Raw genomic sequence first — 19,189 nt, 5'->3', positions numbered from 1 at the left:
CTATGAACATTCATGTGCAAGTCTTTGAGTGGACAAATGCTTTCATTTCTCCTGGATGGAGTCCAAGGAATGGAATGGTTACACTGTATGTTAAAGTTCTGTTAAACTTTTCACTGAAGGGCTTTCCTTGTGGCTCAGCTGGTAAAGAATCTGCCTGCAATGCGGGAGACCTGGGTTCTATCTATCCCTGGGTTGGGAAGATCCCCTGGAGAAGGGAAAGGCTACCCACTGCAGTATTCTGGCCTGGAGAATTCCGTGGACTGTATAGTCCATGGGGGTCTCAAAGAGTCAGACATGACTGAGTGACTTTCACTTTCACTTTTTAATGAAATTGCCAAACTGTTTCCCAAATTGTTAGCTAATTTACATTCCCACCAGTGATGTATGAGGTTTCCAGTTTCTCCACATTACTGACAACACTTGTTGTTATCTTACAGAAATAGTAACCATTCTGTGGCCATCATCAAAAAGTCTACAAATAATACATGCTGGGGAGGGTGGAGAAAAGGAAACCCTCCTACACTGTTGTGGAGAAGAGTATGGAAATTCCTTAAAAAATGAAAAACAGAGTTACCGTGTGATCCAGCAATCCCACTCCTGGGCATATATCCAGAGAAAACTCTAATTTAAAACAATGCATTCCTCAGTGTTCACAGTGGCTGTTTACAATAGCCAAGACGTGGAAGCAACCTAAGTGTCTCTCTACACATAAATGAAGATGTGGTGCATATACGCAGCGAAATAATAGTCAGAAACGGATGACATTTTCCAATTTGCAGCAACATGGCTGGACCTAGAGGTGATCACACTAAGTGAAGTAAATAAGACAGAGAGAGACACATTTTATATGGTATCACATATATGTGGAATCTGAAAAATAATAGAAATGAATTTATTTAAAAAGCAGAAACAGATCCACAGACATAGAAAACAAACTTATGTTTATCAAAGTGGAAGGGGGAAGGGATAAATTAGGAGTGTGGGATTAAAATATACACTCCTATATATAAAATAGATAACCAGCAAGGACTTACTGTACAGCACAAAGAGTTATATCACTTACCTTGTAATAATGTATAATGGAAAACAATCTGAAAAGAATATAAATATAAAACTGAATCACTCTGCTGTACACCTGAAGCTAGCACAATACTGTAAATCAAATACAGTTCAATTTCTAAAAAAAAATGTGATAGGTTTTTATCACAATTTAATTTATTAGAATTTTATCACAATTTAATTCATTAGAATTAAAAACTCTAATGACAGTATCTCATTGTGGTTTTAATTTGCATTTCTGTAAGGAAAGGGGTCCGTCTAGTCAAGGCTATGGTTTTTCCTGTGGTCATGTATGGATGTGAGAGTTGGACTGTGAAGAAAGCTGAGCCCCGAAGAATTGATGCTTTTGAACTGTGGTGTTAGAGAAGACTCTTGAGAGTCCCTTGGACTGCAAGGAGATCCAACCAGTCCATCTTAAAGGAGATCAGCCCTGGATGCTCTTTGGAAGGACTGAAGCTAAAGCTGAAACTCCAATACTTTGGCCACTTCATGCGAAGAGTTGACTCATTGGAAAAAACGCTGATGCTGGGAGGGCTTGGGGGCAGGAGGAGAAGGGGACGACAGAGGATGAGATGGTTGGATGGCATCACTGACTCAATGGATGTGAGTTTGAGTGAACTCCGGGAGTTGGTGATGGACAGGGAGGCCTGCTGTGCTGCAGTTCATGGGGTTGCGGAGAGTCGGACACGACTGAGCGACTGAACTGAAACTGAAGGGATAATGACATGGAGCATCTTTTTTGAAATATCTAAAACTATAAAATAAAATCGGCTTGTAAGGGTTACCGTTTAGGGACATAATGAAATATTAAAATAATGCTGTATTTTAGACTTGCCCAGCAACCTCAAAGGAAATTTTTATAAGCATCCATCATTTTCATGATCATCATAAAAAATCACCTATTCATGCATTGGTCTTTCACCAGTAATTCTACAAAAGTGAGTCAGTTACTCATGCCCTTCAGGAAAGTAGAAAATTCTCCCTCCGATATTTCTTTTTTTTAAATATTTATTTATTTTGAATTGATTGATGATTGCTTTACAATATTGGTTTGATCTCTCATTCCCAGGAGCTCAGCTTGCCCCTCTGGAGGCCTGGGGTCTTCTGCTGTAGGAGCTGTTGCAGTATCTTGATGAGTTTCTGATGTATTTGTGGGGAGGCTGGTGATCTCCCCATCTTCCTCCTCTACCATCTTCTTCTACCTCCTCCCTGTGATATTTCTGTATAGTGCACTTTTTCTCATATTCAGAGGTATCATCTTCCTGCCACCAAAAAAAAAAAAAGTGATTAAAATAAACTGCTAGAACAAATACCTCTGAGTTGAGTTGCTTGTTCAAGGGTCCAAAATAAAATGACGGAAACATCTTAGTAGAGTCTGTATAATTCACACAGCAAGGTGTGTGCTACAGAAACAGATAAGAGTAGGGACCTGTGGCCTGCGGTTTGTGTAATTAATTCCAAATCAGGGAAGCTGCCCAGAGACCAAGGCAGGGAGGTGGGGAAGGGGCCCGGCTCACTGCTAGGAAGAGAGCATTTTTTGGGTTGTGGGTTCTGTTCTCAGATCTGACTCTTTCTATAGTTGGATTTTCTCTATAGAGAAAAGGGATATATGTAAAGGGATGAAAGGAGTTCAAGAGCTTTGTTGAAAGCTTAATACATTTCTGAAAACTTTTCAGAATCTGCAGAAAAGAGTTCTTAAATTTTCTTCTCTTTCAATTTGTTGAAGGAATTGAAAGTCCCGGGTTTCCCCTCACATTTCCATTGCATGTCCCATTCTCTAACGAAATAAACTCCTAAATCACATTACAGAATTCCAACTCAGGAAAAACGAAGATCCCACTGATTATGGTCACTTGCTGGCCCCAACAGTGCCTCTGAGTTCCAACCCATCTTTAAAGATCTCAAAGAAAAAAAAAAAAAAGCCTTGTTGTCATCTCATGCTTTTTCTTTAGAACTTCTTGGTCTCTGCCTCCCTTTCCCCAGTTCTTAAACTATTTTCTGGCTGGAGGAGACCAGACACACGCAGGGTGGACTCATAAATAAATCAGTGTGCTCTTGCTTTCATGTCTATACACACAGTGGAAATGGGCCCGTCCTTCTACCAATTGCCATATACATGAATGGTCGAAAGTGTTATTCCTAATAGCTCCAAACTGGAAACTGAGCCAGTACTCATCAGCAGGAGAAGGGATGAGGAAATAGTGGTTTATTCACACGAGGGTCTTATTCAGCACTGAGAAGTAGCCGTCTACAACTGCAACACTCTGAATGAAGTCAAAATGCAATGCTAACGTGAGAAGCCAGATAAGAAAGAGCCCATGTGTGAGTCCACTGATTGCAAGTTCAGAACCAGGCAAGTGGAATCCATAAGTGCTGGAGGTCGTGGGGACCAGGAGCGATTACAAGGGCTGTCCTGAGCTTCTGTTATTTTTTTATTGGGATGCTGTTTTCATGAGCATATTAACTTTCCAAAAATGTATCAAGTTTATGTTATTAGAAGTTCTTCAGTTCAGTACAGTTCAGTCACTCAGTCTTGTCTGGCTCTTTGTTACCCCATGAATCGCAGCATGCCAGGCCTCCCTGTCCATCACCAACTCCTGGAGTTCACCCAAATCCATGTCCATTGAGTTGGTGATGCCATCTGCCATCTCATCCTCTGTCATCCCCTTCTCCTCCTGCCCTCAATTTTTCCCAACATCAGGGTCTTTTCAAATCAGTCAGCTCTTCGCATCAAGTGGCCAAAATATTGGAGTTTCAGCTTCAGCATCAGTCCTTCCAATGAACATCCAGGACTGATCTGTAGGATGGACTGGCTGGATCTCCTTGCAGTCCAAGGGATTCTCAAGAGTCTTCTCCAACACTACAGTTCAAAAGCATCAATTCTTTGGCACTCAACTTTCTTTATAGTCCAACTCTCACATCCATACACGACCACTGGAAAAGCCATGGCCTTGACCAGACAGACCTTTGTTGACAAAGTAACGTCTCTGCTTTTTAATATGCTTTCTAGGTTCGTCATAACTTTCCTTCCAAGCAGGATTATTTTCAATAGGAAGTTTACACTGGGACTTCCCTGGTGATTTCAACTTCATGTTTCTACTGCAGCAGATTCGGGTTTGATCCCTGTTCTAGGAACTAAGATCCTGCATGCCCACTTGGCAAAAAATAATAATAATTACATTAAAAAGTTAGGTTGATTTTTTTTTTATCAAGGGAAGGGAAGGAATTCCCTGGCATCCCAGTGGTTAGGACACTGTGCTTTCACCAAGGTGGCTGGGGATCTTGTTGGGGAACTAAGATCATGTAGCATAGCCAAAAAACAAAAAAGAGTGGGGTAAGGAAGAAGGGATGCTTTTATTTATTAATATAATACTTATAATAAAATTGCTATGAAATTTCCTCTAAAATATTGTGCTCATCAAATAGACCTCTGGAATGTAAAGAGAAATGAAATATTTTATATAATTTCAGAAAGCAGTTTTATGCCTCTATTTAAAATCTACCTAAAATAAAGTCTTCAATTTTTTTGTATGAAGCCCACTAGAATTTAATACCAAGTCCTGAAAAGTAAATCCCCTGGGCCTATGGGCTTTGATAGTACATATCTTAGTTCTTCGTAGCTTTCTGTGATAACAAATATTTGGTTCTCCCTGCATGAAGACAGTTCTACTGAAAATGCACCATGAGTCACGTGATGTGAGTCAGATATTGAAAAGGGGAGGGGGCAGTTGGCATGGGGGGAGCTTGGCCAATTGCAGAAATTTGCAAAAAAGGTTTTGCTTATTTCCTTATTCAGAATGCTTTTTCCCTGAGCCAAGGTAGCTGGATTAAAGTCCAGTAGAGTATAAGCAAGGTGAGGGGTTTGTACATGGATACAAACAGCCCAGGGGAGGATGCCAAGGGATCCGTGGGAAATAATGCCACAGAAAAAAATGTTCATCAGCTGATGACCAGGTCAATAAAATGTGGTTTATCCATACAATGAAATATTATTCGGCCAAATAGTGACACACGCTACAACATGATGACTCTTGTAAATGTTAAATGAAAGAAGCCAGCCACAAAAGGTCACATGTGTATGGTTCCATTTACATCAAATATTTAGGAAAAAAAAAATCCAGAGAGCGCTTGCTTCAGTAGCACGTATACTAAAACCAGAATGATACAGCAAAGATTAGCATGGCCCCTGGGCAAGGTGGACACGCAAATCTGTGAAGCATTCCACATTCTAAAGAGCATGTGGTGCATATGTGCAATGGAATATTACTCACCCATGCAAAAGAATAAGATGCTGCTATTTGCAGTAGCAAGGATGGACCTGGAGATTGTCATGCTGAGTTAAGTAAGTCAGGCAGAAAAAGACAAACATGTGATGTCACTTATATGTAGAATCTTTAAAAATGGTACAAATGAACTTATTTACAGGACAGAGATAGAGTCACAGATGTAGAAAGCAAATCTGTGGTTGCCAGAGGAAGAGGAGAAAAAGGATGGATTGGGAGATTGGGATTGACATATACACACTGCTGCTGCTGCAAAGTCACTCAGTCGCTCTTTGCAACACTATGGATTACAGCCCACCAGGCTCCTCCGTCCATGGGATTCTCCAAGCAAGAATACTAGAGTGGGTTGTCATACCTTCCTGCAAGGAATCTTCCTGACCTAGGAATCAAACCTGCATCTCTTATGTCTCCTGCACTGGCAGATGGGTTCTTTACCACTAGCAACACCTGGGAAGCCTTATATGTGTGTGTGTGTATATATATATACACTGCTGCTGCTGCTAAGTTGCTTCAGTCGTCTCCGACTCTGCGCGACCCCATAGACGGCAGCCCACAAGGCTTCCCTGTCCCTGGGATTCTCCAGGCAAGAACACTGGAGAGGGTTGCCATTTCCTTCTCCAATGCAGGAAAGTGAAAAGTGAAAGTGAAGTCGCTCAGTCGTGTCCAACTCTTCTCGACCCCATGAACTGCAGTCCACCCGGCTCCTCCATCCATGGGATTTTCCAGGCAAGAGTACTGGAGTGGGGTGCCATCGCCTTCTCCGATATATACACACTACTATGTGTAAGACAGATGACTAGTAAGGAACTACTGTGCAGCATAGGGAACTCTGCTCAGTGCTCCATAATGACCTATGTGGGAAAAGAATCTAAGAGTGGATTTATGTACATGCGTGACTGACTCACTTTGCTCCACAGCAGAAACTAACACAACACTGTAAATCAATAAGACTCCAATTAAAAAAAAAAGAAAAACAACCCAATATCAACAAAAAGAAATCCAGAGAGACAGAAAGTAGCTTAGTAGGTGTCAGGGACTGGAAGGGTTGGGGGAATGAGACTGACTGACAGTGGAAACGGTATTCTTTTGAATAATGAAAATATTCTGGAATTAGAGGAGATGGTTGTGAAACTTTGTAAATATACTAAAAGCGAGATGTACACTTTAAAAGGGTAAATTTGAGAATATGCGAGTTATAACACACACAAAAAAACAATTTCTGCCCCAGAAATTGGATTGAAAATAGTACAGAAAATGCAAGTACAAGCAAACCACAAGATAATCGCAAGGCTGAAAAACACCTTCATCATAACCTCATCTTCTACATTATCAAGGTAGTAAGATCAGATGAAAAGATGGCAAAACAATTGAAATTTTCAAGAAAAATAATTGATTATGGTGTACGCCCAAACTAACATAGGGTCTGCTGCTGCTGCTAAGTCTCTTCAGTCGTATCCGACCCTGTGCGACCCCATAGACGGCAGCCCATCAGGCTCCCCCGTCCCTGGGATTCTCCAGGCAAGAACACTGGAGTGGGCTGCCATTTCCTTCTCCAATGCATGAAAGTGAAAAGTGAAAGGGAAGTCGCTCAGTCATGTCTGACTCCTAGCAACCTCATGGACTGCAGCCCAGCAGGCTCCTCCATCCATGGGATTTTCCAGGCAAGAGTACTGGAGTGGGCTGCCATTGCCTTCTCATAGCATCAATTATACTCAATTAAAAAATAATTGAATTAACATTATCAGCAGACCTCAAACAAAGCATATTTTATACCTTAGATATAATGACCATATGTTTAAGACTATGGGATTTTCAATCTAGTATTTTACAAAATTTCATCAAACTTAATGATAAATGTTTTGTGATCTCTTGTTTAAGAGATCTTGGGCTTCCTTGATGGCTCAGACGGTAAGGAATCTGCCGGTAATGCGGGAGACCTGGGTTTGAGCCCTGGGTTGGGAAGATTCCCTGGAGGAGGGCATGACAACCCACTCCAGTACTCTTGCCTGGAGAATCCCCATGGACAGAGGAGCCTGGCAGGCTACAGTCCATGGGGTTGCAGAGAGTCGGACATGACAAAGCAACTAAGTACAGATTGTTTAACACTGAAGTGCAAAAAGAAACACACCACTGGGATAATAATTTTTCTTCCTATTTAAAACTGGTTAACATGGTAAACAAAAAAGAATGAAATGCATTCTTTTGTTAGCAGATGGGTTGGAAGACTCAATGAAAATGTGGTAGAAATTTGGAGAAACACATTACAACAAACTATTCAGTGTGGGAGGTTTGCAGTACAGCTGGGTGAAAGTTCAAAAATGTTTCTAGCATGTTTCAGCTTGTGGTATTTGCAAGATTCGTTCGGAGCTACTTTTGTGAGCCATCAAAAGAGAGATGTGTCAGGGTAGTTGGCCTCAAGCATAAATTACTTATTCAAAATAATACACTTTATGGAAACCTGGCAAATGTAACCATTGCTGGGGTGGGTACTTTGATTAGTAAAATTCCAGAGGAAAGGTAGAAAGATGGTCATTTACAAACTGCATCATTATTAGGCAAGCTATTGCAGGAAATAAACTGAAGGGGAAACGCAGATTTTAGAAAATACCATCAATTGGATTTTTTTTTTTTTGTAAATGAAGGGAAATTGAGACTGTCGGTAATGGGCCTGGAAATCCCATGGACAGAGGAGCCTGGTGGGCCAGTCCATGGGGTCCCAAAGAGTCAGACACGACTGAGCATAGTGTGTATAGGTTAATTCCAAACTCCTAATTTATCTCCCCCTCCCCTCAGCTGCTTTTTCAATGCTAGGGATACATGATCAAAAGTGGGGAACTTGCTCAGGTTTGAGGCTTTGTGTAGCCAAACCACAGTCACCAGCAAGAACACAGGAGCCCCAAGGCCACCATCTCCTGAGTCACAAATGCCCTCATGCACTCACAGAACCTGTGACACCGTAACCGCCGTGGCTACAGGGTCTTTATTGTCCACGTTTGCACTCGGCTGGCCGTGTGCTAAGTAATTTAAGGAAAGCTGACCATGCGGCACATTTAAAATTCTGGTGCCATGAGGGCTAGGTTCGGTTTCTTCAAGGTGAACAGGTGACTGGGCCAGATTTTTTTCTCAGTAAAGTGGATTTATTAGAAAAGCAAGACAAAGCTAAATGTGATGACTTAAGCTGCATCCCAAGCATCACAGGAAGGGAAAATAAGTGTAAGACTTCTAGTTAACTAGATAAAAAGGAAGTCATCTTTAATTCTTTCCAAAATAAGCTCCATGTGTGTCTGAGAGAGCATTGCTCAGTTGTGTCCAACTCCTTGTGACCTAATGGACTGTAGCCCGCCAGGGATTTTCCAGGCAAGAATTCCAGAGTTTGTTGCCACTTACTCCTCGAGGGGATCTTCCCAAACCAGGAACCGAACCTGGGTCTCTCACATTGCAGGCGGAGTCTTCACTGTCTGAGCCACCAGGGAAGCCCACCAAATAATCCCCACAGGAATTGTTAAGATTAGAAAAAGGTTATTTAGACAGTAAGTAAGACAATACAACTAAAATAAAAACATCTAAAAATATATTTTTAAAGAAAAATTTAAAGGAAAAAAAATTTTTTAAGTATTTCTTTCAAGAGGAAGAGCAATAAAAAAAAAAAACAAAACAGATGTTGGCTACCTTTGGACAGAGAAAGAGGAAGATAGAAGGTTTACTCTTACTTTACGACATACAATTTTCAGTACTGTTTGGATTGTTAGAATATTTGCATGTGTCTCCTACTGTTTAATATTGATGACTTGCTTGAGCATTGAGGTTATAGGCCATTTTACTTTCATTTTTATACTTTTTCTGCATTCCTAAAAAACAAATATAATTTGAAGAGTTACACATAGAAAAATCCTGACAAATTTTTAAAAACTTTAAAGCAGGCACTGATTTAATGTAAAACATCAAAGAGAAGGTGATTATCAAATGATTTTGTCTTTCAAAATATTTATTTCAGGTAGAAACTAGGAAGACAATCACAGGTAAAATAGTTCCGTAAAAAACTCTGACAAATACACTCATCTGGTCATCAAAAAATAAAACCCTGAAAATAATATTACTCTAAGTACTTCGATTGAAAACAGTGTTTTGTTATTTAAGTAAAAAGCCCAAAGCAGTCTCCAACGAAGAGCTAGTAAGCTCTTCTGTTCATACATACAGCCCTTAGACAAGAATCATGGACATTTTTATCCAGAATGGTCTTCCATCCCCAAATCCTAATCTTTTATTTTTGTTACTCTTATGGAAATTATTCAATGTGTTTACGTGCTTTTCATAACCTTTTTTCCTGAATGCCTAAACAACCACATCAACCTTGAACAATAAATCATTTTTATAAAAGTTGTTGTTCAGTCGCTCGGTCATGTCTGACTCTTTGCATGACCCTGGACTGTAGCCCCCTAGGCTTCCCTGTCCTTCACCATCTCCCAGAGTTTGCCCAAACTCATGTCCATTGAGTCAGTGATACCATCCAACCATCTCATCCTCTGTTGTCCCCTTCTCCTCCTGCCCTCAATCTTTTCCCAGCATCAGGGTCTTTCCTATTGAGTCAGTTCTTTGCATCAGGTGGCCAAAGTACTGGAGTTTCAGCTTCAGCATCCGTCCTTCCAGTGAATATTCAAGACTGATCTCCTTTAGGATGGACTGGTTGCATCTCCTTGCAGTCCAAGGGACTCTCAAGAGTCTTCTCCAGCACCTGAGTTCAAAAGCATCAGTTCTTCGGCTCTCAATTTTCTTCACAGTCTAATTCTCACATCTGTACATGACTACCAGAGAAACCATAGCTTTGACTGCCTGGACCTTTGTTTAAAACGTGGATGTAGCCAAACGAGGGGTCTCAGGTTAAGTGAGAGGCAAGGGTGGGGTACTAATCGATATGGAATGATCTGTCATTTAACCGGCACAGTGACACTGCTGGGTGTGCTTTGGAGGCGGGCCCTACCGGGTAACAGCCTGCGTTAATGCAAACATCTGGGATCTAGAATCCTCTCTCGAAGCTACGAATGGGACACAGAGAATCACTCAGAGGAGGATGAGTAAAAGCCAAGTCCTGGGGGCCGGTGGGGTGCTGCCCAAAGACAGCCGAGTCCTTGTACGCCCAGTGGACACTGGAAGAGTCCTGGAGCGGCTGTCCCGCAGGGCTGTCCCCGGGGCACGTGCGAGGCGGGCTGGTGCAGGAGAGACAGACTTACGCGCTTGAGAGGCAAGGAGCAGCCTCGGGGGAGTCAGGGTCGGAGGGTGGATCCCTCCCATCGAGGCCCCCGGGCTGCCGCGCCGGATTTGCCAACCCGTCTCTGGCCTTCCCCTCTGAGCCGTCTACCACCTCCTCGAGCTGCAGGGCAGAGAGCTGGGTGTCTTCCTCCAGCTCCTCCTCTGACTCAGACTCGTCGTTGTAGAAGTGGATGGTGGCTTGCACGGGGAAACTGGCCAGCACCTTCTCCCCGGAGCTCTGCAGATACTCTTGACGCTTAGAAATGGGCAAGTAGAGTCTGAGATGAAAGAAACAAGTACACCGTTAGTCAGCCTGAAGACAGTCTTCAACGGCATCGAGAGGAGCCTTTTCTTTAGAAGCAGCTAATGCCCAATCTTCCTCTCTCATTTTGCCTTCAGTGTGCACGGTGGGGTTTTTATTATTATTATTATTCTGTGCACAGAACACAAAACTGAGCAGGTGGGGGCACCTTGTGATGAACCCCTTTCTAGGTCAGAAATGAGCTGCCAAGAACTCCCTGGGAGAGCCAGTGGTTAAGGCTGCGCTTCCACTGCAGGGGGGCGCTGATTGGATCCCTGGTAGGGGAACTAAGATCTCACATGCTGCAGGACCCTGAACAAACAAAAATCCCGAAACCTGCTCTTTTCAGGCTTCCCCAGTAGCTCGGACAGTAAAGAATATGCCTGCAATGTGAGAGGCCTGAGTTGGGAAGATCCCCTGGAAAAGGGCAGGGCAACCCACTCCAGTATTCCTCCCTGGAGAGAATACAGCTGGAGAGAGAGGGGCTGAGAGAAATAGAGAGAGGCACACAGAGGAAAAGACACGCTGAGAATGAACCACTTGCCTAAAATGAAACGTAAAAGGATTAGAGCAGTGAGGGTCCTGATCACTGTCAGCAGAACCACTGAGATGGCAGAGGTTCCAACCACAGTACAGCATCCATCCAGCCCCTCATTTTCTCCACACCCACAGTTAGGAGGTCTATTTTGCACTAGGCAATATATTAACTTACATGCTGGGAGAAAATAGAAAGGAACCTAAATATCTAAGTGAATAAGCAGATATATACATATACAAGTCACATGCAATTAAATGCATGGCAAAATGTATAATGAGAGATATAAACAAAAAGTATCAACACAGGATTTTCCTAGCTAAGATCCCCAGCTCCCAAAGCAGGGGGACCCGGGTCGATCCCTGGGCAGGTGACTAAATCCCACAAGCTGCAACTAAAGATTCCACATGCTGCAACTAAGATCCAGCACAGCCGATAAATAAATAATTTTTTTAAGTATAGATATAAAAAAAAAAGAGGCCAATTTCAACTTGTACCTGAAACACTGAATAAATAAATGAATAAATTCCAGATATCCAACGGAATATTCTTGAAGTTCCTTAGGGTAATCATAACCAAATAATGTTGGTAAATACACTGAATCTTTTGCAATTTTTGAAAATGTATACACTTGAAGACACTAAAGTGTGCTGAAGCTTATATTAAAAGGAATGATATATTTCTATGGTGAAGTTAGATATTACCTGACAGGATGCTGAAACCCAAAGGCCCCCTTCGATCCAAAGGTTTCTTGATCACCCCCAGGCTCAAGCTGCAAGGACAGACACATACAAACTCAGACACAGTCAAGAATCCTTTGAAAGTAGCATCCCGAAGCCTTTAAAAATAAAATGTAAGTAGCCTGCACTTGGGCCTTCCCAGGTGGTGCAGTGGTAAAGAATCTGCCTGCCAACTCACGAGATGGAAGAGATGAGGGTTTGATCCCTGGCTCAGGAAGATCCCCGGTGTAGGAAACGGCAACCCACTCCAGTATGATTGCCTGGGAAATCCCACGGAGCCTAGTGGGAACTCCCGTGGGAGCCTAGTCCACAGGGTTGCAGAGAGTCAGACACGACTGAGCACACACGTGTGCACAGCCTGCACTTGTTAGGATCAGTTCCAATTTTAGAGACAATTTAAACAATAGAATATTGATGAGCTCCCCTTCCTTTGACAGTTGTCACGATGTCCCAGCACTGTAAAGGGTCCCAAGACGGAAAGATGAGTTGGACACAGGCCCCCATTTCACACATTTTAAAATCTAATGGGGAAAGACATACATGGAGGTAAATAACCACACTATAAAAGCATCAAGCAGAAAGATGCTAACTATTCTAAGCAAGGAGGGGGATCAGGAAAGGATTCATGGGGAGCCTGGCAGAGACATCGATAGCACTTGGGTATTCAGTTCTGGGCCCATCCACGGTGGAGCAGAGCATCCGATTCCGAGGGTCAGGAAAATAGACAGCATAGGTAGGGAAAGGTAGAGCCCAGTGTGAAATGAATGAGAAACTGCACTAGCAAAAGGGCTCAACAGGATGTTGAATCCAGATACCGAACACCTTGAAAACACATGACTGAGTCTAGGTTTCATTCTGCAGACAGAATTCAAGACCATTAATGATTTGTAAGTTAGGTGTTCAACAATGAGCTCTATATTTTAAGGATCATGGTGGCTGCTGGAAGTAGCAAATAGCATAGATTGGTGAGGTAAGGGCTTGGAGGTCTCTGGCAAGAGGTGACAGAGATTTGAACTCAAGTAACACAAACCAGGGGGCTTTCCAGGTGGTATTAGTGGTAAAGAACCCACCTGTCAATGCATGAGACATAAGAGTTATGGGCTTGATCCCTGCGTGGGCAAGATCCCCTGGAGGAAGGCACGACAACCCACTCCAGTATTCTTGCCTGGAGAATCCCTCAAACAGAGGACCCTGGTGGACTCTAGTCCACAGGATCATACACAGTCAAGACACAAATGAAGTGACTTAGCATGCATGCAACACCAACCGGAAGGGAAGAGGAAGACAGGTTCCCAAGGACATGCATAGCATTTGAAAGGTAGGACACCACTTGCTGCAGGCTCTGAACAGCCAAAGCAATCTTAAGATAGGATGACAAGCTCGAGACATCACGCTTCTTGGTTTCGAACTATTAGTATATTACAAAGCTATAGTGAGCAAAACAGTAGTTGATCAAAATCAAAACAGTATCAAACAGCTATTGGCTTAAATACAGACACATAGATCAACGGGACAGATTAGAGAGCCCAGAAATAAATTCATGCATATATCATCAATCAATTCATAACAAGGGGCCCAAAAATATATGATGGGTAAAGGACAGTCTTTTCAATAAACGGTGTTGAGAAAACTGAATAACCACGTGCAAACTGGGCCCTTGTCTTACACCACACAGAACACATAGCTCAGACTGAGTTAAAAACTTAAACGTGATTATTCCCTGGGTAGGTTAGGACTCCACGCTTTCGCGGCCACCGGCTCAGGTTAAATCCCTGGTCGAGTAACAAAGATCCCATCAAACCACGCAGCTAAAACAAAACAACAAAAACCAGGAAACAAACAAAACAAAAATCTTAACAGGAAGACCCGAAATCATAAGCCTCCTTGACATTTTATCAGCCTCATTTTAATAACCTGCTATGTTGAGCTAAGGGAAATAATGAGGGTCTTTGGAACAAACCTGTTCCATAATGAAGTTCACTCTTCGAGCGGGGGGGGGGGCGGGGGGGGGCGGGGGGGGCGGGTTGGGGGGAGATGGCGGGGGGTGGTGCGGGGAGGGGTGGTTCCAGGAAGTCACCTCTGCGCTAAGCTCTTTTGTAATTATTGCTGTTGTTCAGTGGGTCAGTCATGTCCAAGCTGTGAAAGGGAAATCAAATCGGGGAGGGTGACCCCCGCTGCTCAGGGGTTTGAGACTTTCCCTTGACTTTAGATTGTATTCTAATTTTGCTCTGCTGACCTGCAGTTCAGGTCACTAGACAGTAGCCCCCTCCACCCCGACCCCTACCGTCCCAGGCCAATGACATTTCTCAAGAAATACAAACAGGGCTTCCAGTGGTTAAGAATATGCTTTGCAAGACAGGGGGCATCGTTCAGTCCCTGATCCGGGAGTATCCCATATGCTGCAGAACAGCTAAGCCCTTATGACAAAACTGCCCTGCTCTATCTAGAGCCTACGAACTGCATGCCACTAACCGAGCCCACGTGCCTACAACTGGGCTCTGCCACGAAAGGAGTCACCGCAGTGAGAAGGCCCGTGCACCACAGCAAAGAGCAGTCCCCGCTACCCTCAACTATAGAAAGGCTGCGCAAAGCAACGAAGACCCAGAGCAGCCAATAAATAAATAAATAAATAAAAAGGCAGTTTTAAAAAAAGAAACATTCAGCATAGCTCAGGAGCCGAACAATTCTCCCGGTTTGTCGGGAGGGGGCGCTGCTGAGCAAGAAGCCGGCCCTCGCCTCTCCTGGTTGCGCTCACCTGGCCGGGGCTCCGGGAACCCACAGCGGTACCGGGGGTCGTTAGCCACTGACCTCTCTGTCCGGCCAATCGGACCCTGCAAAGAGTGGGCCAGTGGGGAGCCGGGCAGCTGAGCGCTACAGCTCGCGCGAACACCCACTCTCCACCCCACCCAACTCCCCCGCAAAATAATCCATGGACACAACTTCATCCATTGTGCCTTGTGGATGACCCATAGAAAGCTGCTATAGCTTAACATTTTTCTGCAAGTAATCATTTTTTCTCACCAATGGCCTTCTCATCATAATAGAAAACAGGACTACCTTACACTAGGAAAGTGTGCTGTATTTTTTATTTTTGCGAACAACTGATAGACTACACATACTTTTCATTTAAAAGAAAACTGGATATTTTTTTCTTCCAAGCACTTTTTAAAATTAATATGCTTACGAACTTAAGTTTGGATGCAAGAGAAGGAATTACTTCCCATTATCTAGTTATTGCAGGTAAGAATAATTTGGGCTAAGAAAAAATTATATTCCTCATTCATTTAATATAGATTTGATTTGCTGCACTTTAAATAGTAACTGAATTAAAACTCCCATTATTCAGACTAATTTAATAAAGGAGTCTAAATATCAAAATGCCAGAGAAGTCTGAACCTGAGTTTCTTAGACTAGAAATAACTGTGCACTCTGCCATAAGTGTTACCTAATGGTCCTTCCTAGCCTGATTAACTCTGGCACTTTAAAAGTCATTAATTTATACTTTAAAATATAACAAAGGACAGGTGAATTCTATGAAGGCAAGTCATTACTCCGGTAAGTATAAAGCACTTTAGTTACTAATGCAGGAGACGAAAGAATAGTGGTGGTGATTAATCTTGCCCTCCAAAGCCCTCAGCTGGAGTGTGTTTGCTCAGCAAGCATGACTTAGGAGCGCTTGCAGACAGGGCCCAGAGTTTCAGGAAGAGTCAGATGGCAGGTGGAGACTTTTCACTGCACCTTCTGGGCCCTCCAGACAGAGCTCTGCCCATATTTGCACTATGGCACCAGCCTAGTGCTAATCTTTTGAGCCTATGCTCATCTTTTCTCTAATTTGAGGGGAACCAAGGCCTTCTCTCCCCACTACCTCCTGTGTTACCAGGGGGAAGAAAAAACGCAACGTGGAAGAAACCTTTTATGATGTCCTTGAAACAGTTCTACCATCGTGGCTTTGCTTTTCAAGAAACAGAAGCAAGCCAGAGCCAATCCGTGTCTGAGTCAGATCCCACCAACACCTGAGCAGCCAGGTGCCCACTCCCAGACCCCAAGGCAATTCTGCGTTAGATGACCGAGGGAGGGACTGGCTGAGGAGGCCTTTCCCGGTCCCTTCATTGTAGAGATGGTGCCGCTTCCTGGCCGAACCCGTTGGTATCTACAAGGCCCACACACTAACCTTACCTCACTTCCAGTTCTGGTGGGCTCAGCTTCCTGAGGGGTCAAGGTCCAAGGTCTCCAGGGAGTTTGGCTGGAAGGACAGGGACCAAGAGTGAACCACAGCATTTTCTGCTTTTAAAGTTGGATCATAAGAGTTATCACTCTAATCATTTCTAACGTCTGCCTAAATGTCACTGGACACACCAGAATATTCTTTCAAGTTCTCAGTCTGTGTGTTAAGCCTGTGCTATTTGTGTGTGTGTGCGTGTGTGTGTGTCTGTGTTTCTCCCGCCACATTTCCAGTTCTCTGCCTTCACCGGGCTTTGAGAACTCCCAAATCTGAGACACATTAGTTGAGAAATTGCTCTCACAGCCTGGCTGGATTCTTCAGTTCATTCTCCCCACTGTAGCTGGCTACTTGGTCGCTCATTCATTTCAACCTCATTTCCCTGACTACTGAAAGATCAGGACTCCAGAGACCAGCCTGCAGAGTTTTACCAGGCAAAGAAAGCGGGACTGAGTTTCTCCTCTCTGACCGTGTGGCCACCCAGCCCCTTCTCCACCTCCCCTGCTAATTTGATTTTAACTTGACTACCTTAAAAGGGGCTGGTAACCCCCACCCCCACCCCCCGCACCGCCGGGACAGCGAACGCTGAACCCCAAGCACGGGACAAAGAACATCACCAAGGATGTGACGGTCAAGAGGACGCGACACCCCCGCAGGGCTCGCTCAGCGGCCAGCCCGGTGGGTTCCAGACCTAGAAACCGAAGCTTTGGTCCACTGCCGGCCACCTCTGGGGCCTCCCCACTTGGGAACGGAGCTCAGGAGCCGAGAAGATTCTGCGTCCCTGTCTCACGCCTAGGAACTTGCGGGGAGTCGCCGTCGGGCTCCAGGGTTCCGCCTGGTCACCCCGCGATCAGCGCGGCCGGAGCATCCTGCCTGCTTTGCCCGCACCCACGCGCCGCGGGGACGCCCTCACCTCTCGGGCCGGCGCGGCGCCGGTGGTCCCCGGGGACCGTCCCCGACGCAATGACAGACGCGTCCCCGCGCCTCCGGGGCTCCGGCCGCCGCCTCGGGTCTCATGGTGCCCTCGGAAGACGCGGCGCCCGCGGTCGGCCGCGCCTTTAACCGCTCCGGCGAGGGCGCTCCCCCACCCGCGCTCGGCGCCAGGTTTAAAAACGGGGGCGGGGCGGGGAGGGGACACGGAGACCCGGGAGAGGGTGGGGTGCGCACCGGAGAAACTCCGGGAGGGGACGAGCGAAGGTCCTGGGAGGCTGGGGGACCAGGCCAAGGAGCGGACTCGGGACGCCCGCGGGGCAAGGCCGTGGGGGCGGGGGACAAAGGAAACCCCGGCAAGGTCGCCAGGGGCAGGGGCGAGGAAGCTGGGGAGGGGACGGCGGGAAGTGACCCGGGACGCCAGAAGAGGGGGGCACGTGGTGGGCACCGGGGGTGGGCGGGGGGCTTCGCCCAGGGGTCTCCCCCCTCCCGGTGCTGGAAAGGCGGGATCCCTGGCTTCTCGCCCTTCTGGCGTCTCCGCGGCCCTCGGGTTTTGGTTCCTGCCCCAGTATCTTGGTCTCCAGATTGGTGGAAAAAAAACCCCTAACGTCCGCGGCTGTTAAAGCGGCCGCGGGGTTCGTGGCTGGGTCTGGGGGAGCGCTTACCGAAGCCTGTGGACCCGCCCTGCCTTCGGGCCTGGACCGCGGGCGCCGGGGACGCACCGACTAGGATGCGGAAACTGGCGATGGGGCTGCAGCTTCGCTTCCAGGCGGCGGAAGGCGGCCGACAGACCCTTCGCACCCTTGTCGCCGATGGGGGCCTTGGGACGGGAGGTGGCTTTTTCTGGGAGTGGGTGCTATTTACCAGCTGAGCCACAAGGGAAGCCTAATGGAAATCCGACCTCAGTATTCATTGGAAGGAGACTGATGCTGAAGCTGAAACTCCAATACTTTGGCCACCGGATGCGAAGAGCTGACTCATTTGAAAAGACCCTGATGCTAGGAGAGATTGAAGCCTGAAGGAGAGGGAGACTACAGAGGATGAGATGTTGGATGGCATCATGGACTCAATGGACATGAGTTTGGGTAAACTCTGGGAGTTGGTGATGGACAGGGAGGCCTGGCGTGCTGCAGTCCAGGGGGTCGCAAAGAGTCGGACACGACTGAGCGACTGAAGGGAACGGAACTGGGTGCGATTTCCTCGGGATAGCCCCAGGCCCGGCACAGAAAGCGCCTCGATGAGCCGGGAAGGTGCGCGAGCCCTGGGAACACCTGGCCGGGCTGCAGGGCTCCCGGGGGGCGTGGCTGTCGCGGTCCCCAGCGCTGGGGCAGGAGTGCTGTTTCAAGAGCAGGGCCCCGCGGAAGAACCTGAAGGCAGCCAGCCTGGACTCAGGCCCCTCGCTTACAGACGCCCCATCCCCGCCGCCTCTGAGAACGCCAGCCTCCATTCTGTGGCTTACAGTGAAAGTGAAAAAAGCGAAAGTTAGTCGCTTAACCCTGTCCGACTCTTTGCGATCCCATGGACTCTAGCCCACCAGACTCCTCTGTCCATGGAATTCTCCAGGCAAGAATACTGGAGTGGGTTTCCTTTTCATTCTCCAGGGGATGTTCCTGACCCAGGGATGGAACTCAGGTCTCCTTCATGGAAGTCAGATTCTTGACCATTTGAGCCACCAGGGAAGCCCCCTGACTTACAGTAATTGTTTTTTTTTTTTTTTTAATCAAAGAGCTTCAGAGATTAAAATGTTTCTGAAGCGGAGCAGGGTTGTATGGTCCTTGCCTCCTCACCATGTCCTCTGCCTGCGTTTTGCCTGTGGAAGACTTTAGTCAAAGAATAAGTTTAATCAGAGAAGTGAGAAAATGCTGAAACCAAGGA

General features: G+C 45.8%; 1 protein-coding gene across 1 annotated transcript; it reads right to left on the bottom strand.

The window, feature by feature from the left end:
- RIPPLY3 (ripply transcriptional repressor 3) lies at positions 2,087 to 18,761 on the bottom strand. Its single transcript, XM_018050712.1, has 6 exons — positions 18,501 to 18,761; positions 17,980 to 18,170; positions 16,342 to 16,408; positions 12,130 to 12,197; positions 10,571 to 10,867; positions 2,087 to 2,321 (listed from the first exon to the last, which is right to left on the bottom strand). The coding sequence occupies exons 1-6, from the start codon at positions 18,759 to 18,761 to the stop codon at positions 2,258 to 2,260; spliced, it is 948 nt and encodes a 315-aa protein (XP_017906201.1). The 3' UTR covers positions 2,087 to 2,257.

This window comes from Capra hircus, chromosome 1, assembly GCF_001704415.2.
Source record: "Capra hircus breed San Clemente chromosome 1, ASM170441v1, whole genome shotgun sequence".
In the NCBI taxonomy this organism is placed as follows: Eukaryota; Metazoa; Chordata; class Mammalia; order Artiodactyla; family Bovidae; genus Capra; species Capra hircus.
This window is presented reverse-complemented; position numbering and strand designations above follow the sequence as displayed.

Coding starts and splice junctions, on each gene's coding strand:
- RIPPLY3 (XM_018050712.1), bottom strand. CDS start 18,761: ATGGAGGCTGGCGTTCTCAGAGGCGGCGGGGATGGGGCGTCTGTAAGC. Junction 16,409..17,979: donor GGGCGGGTCCACAGGCTTCG/GTAAGCGCTCCC, acceptor CTGTCCTTCCAG/CCAAACTCCCTGGAGACCTT. Junction 12,198..16,341: donor CCACCAGAACTGGAAGTGAG/GTAAGGTTAGTG, acceptor CTGTCCTTGCAG/CTTGAGCCTGGGGGTGATCA.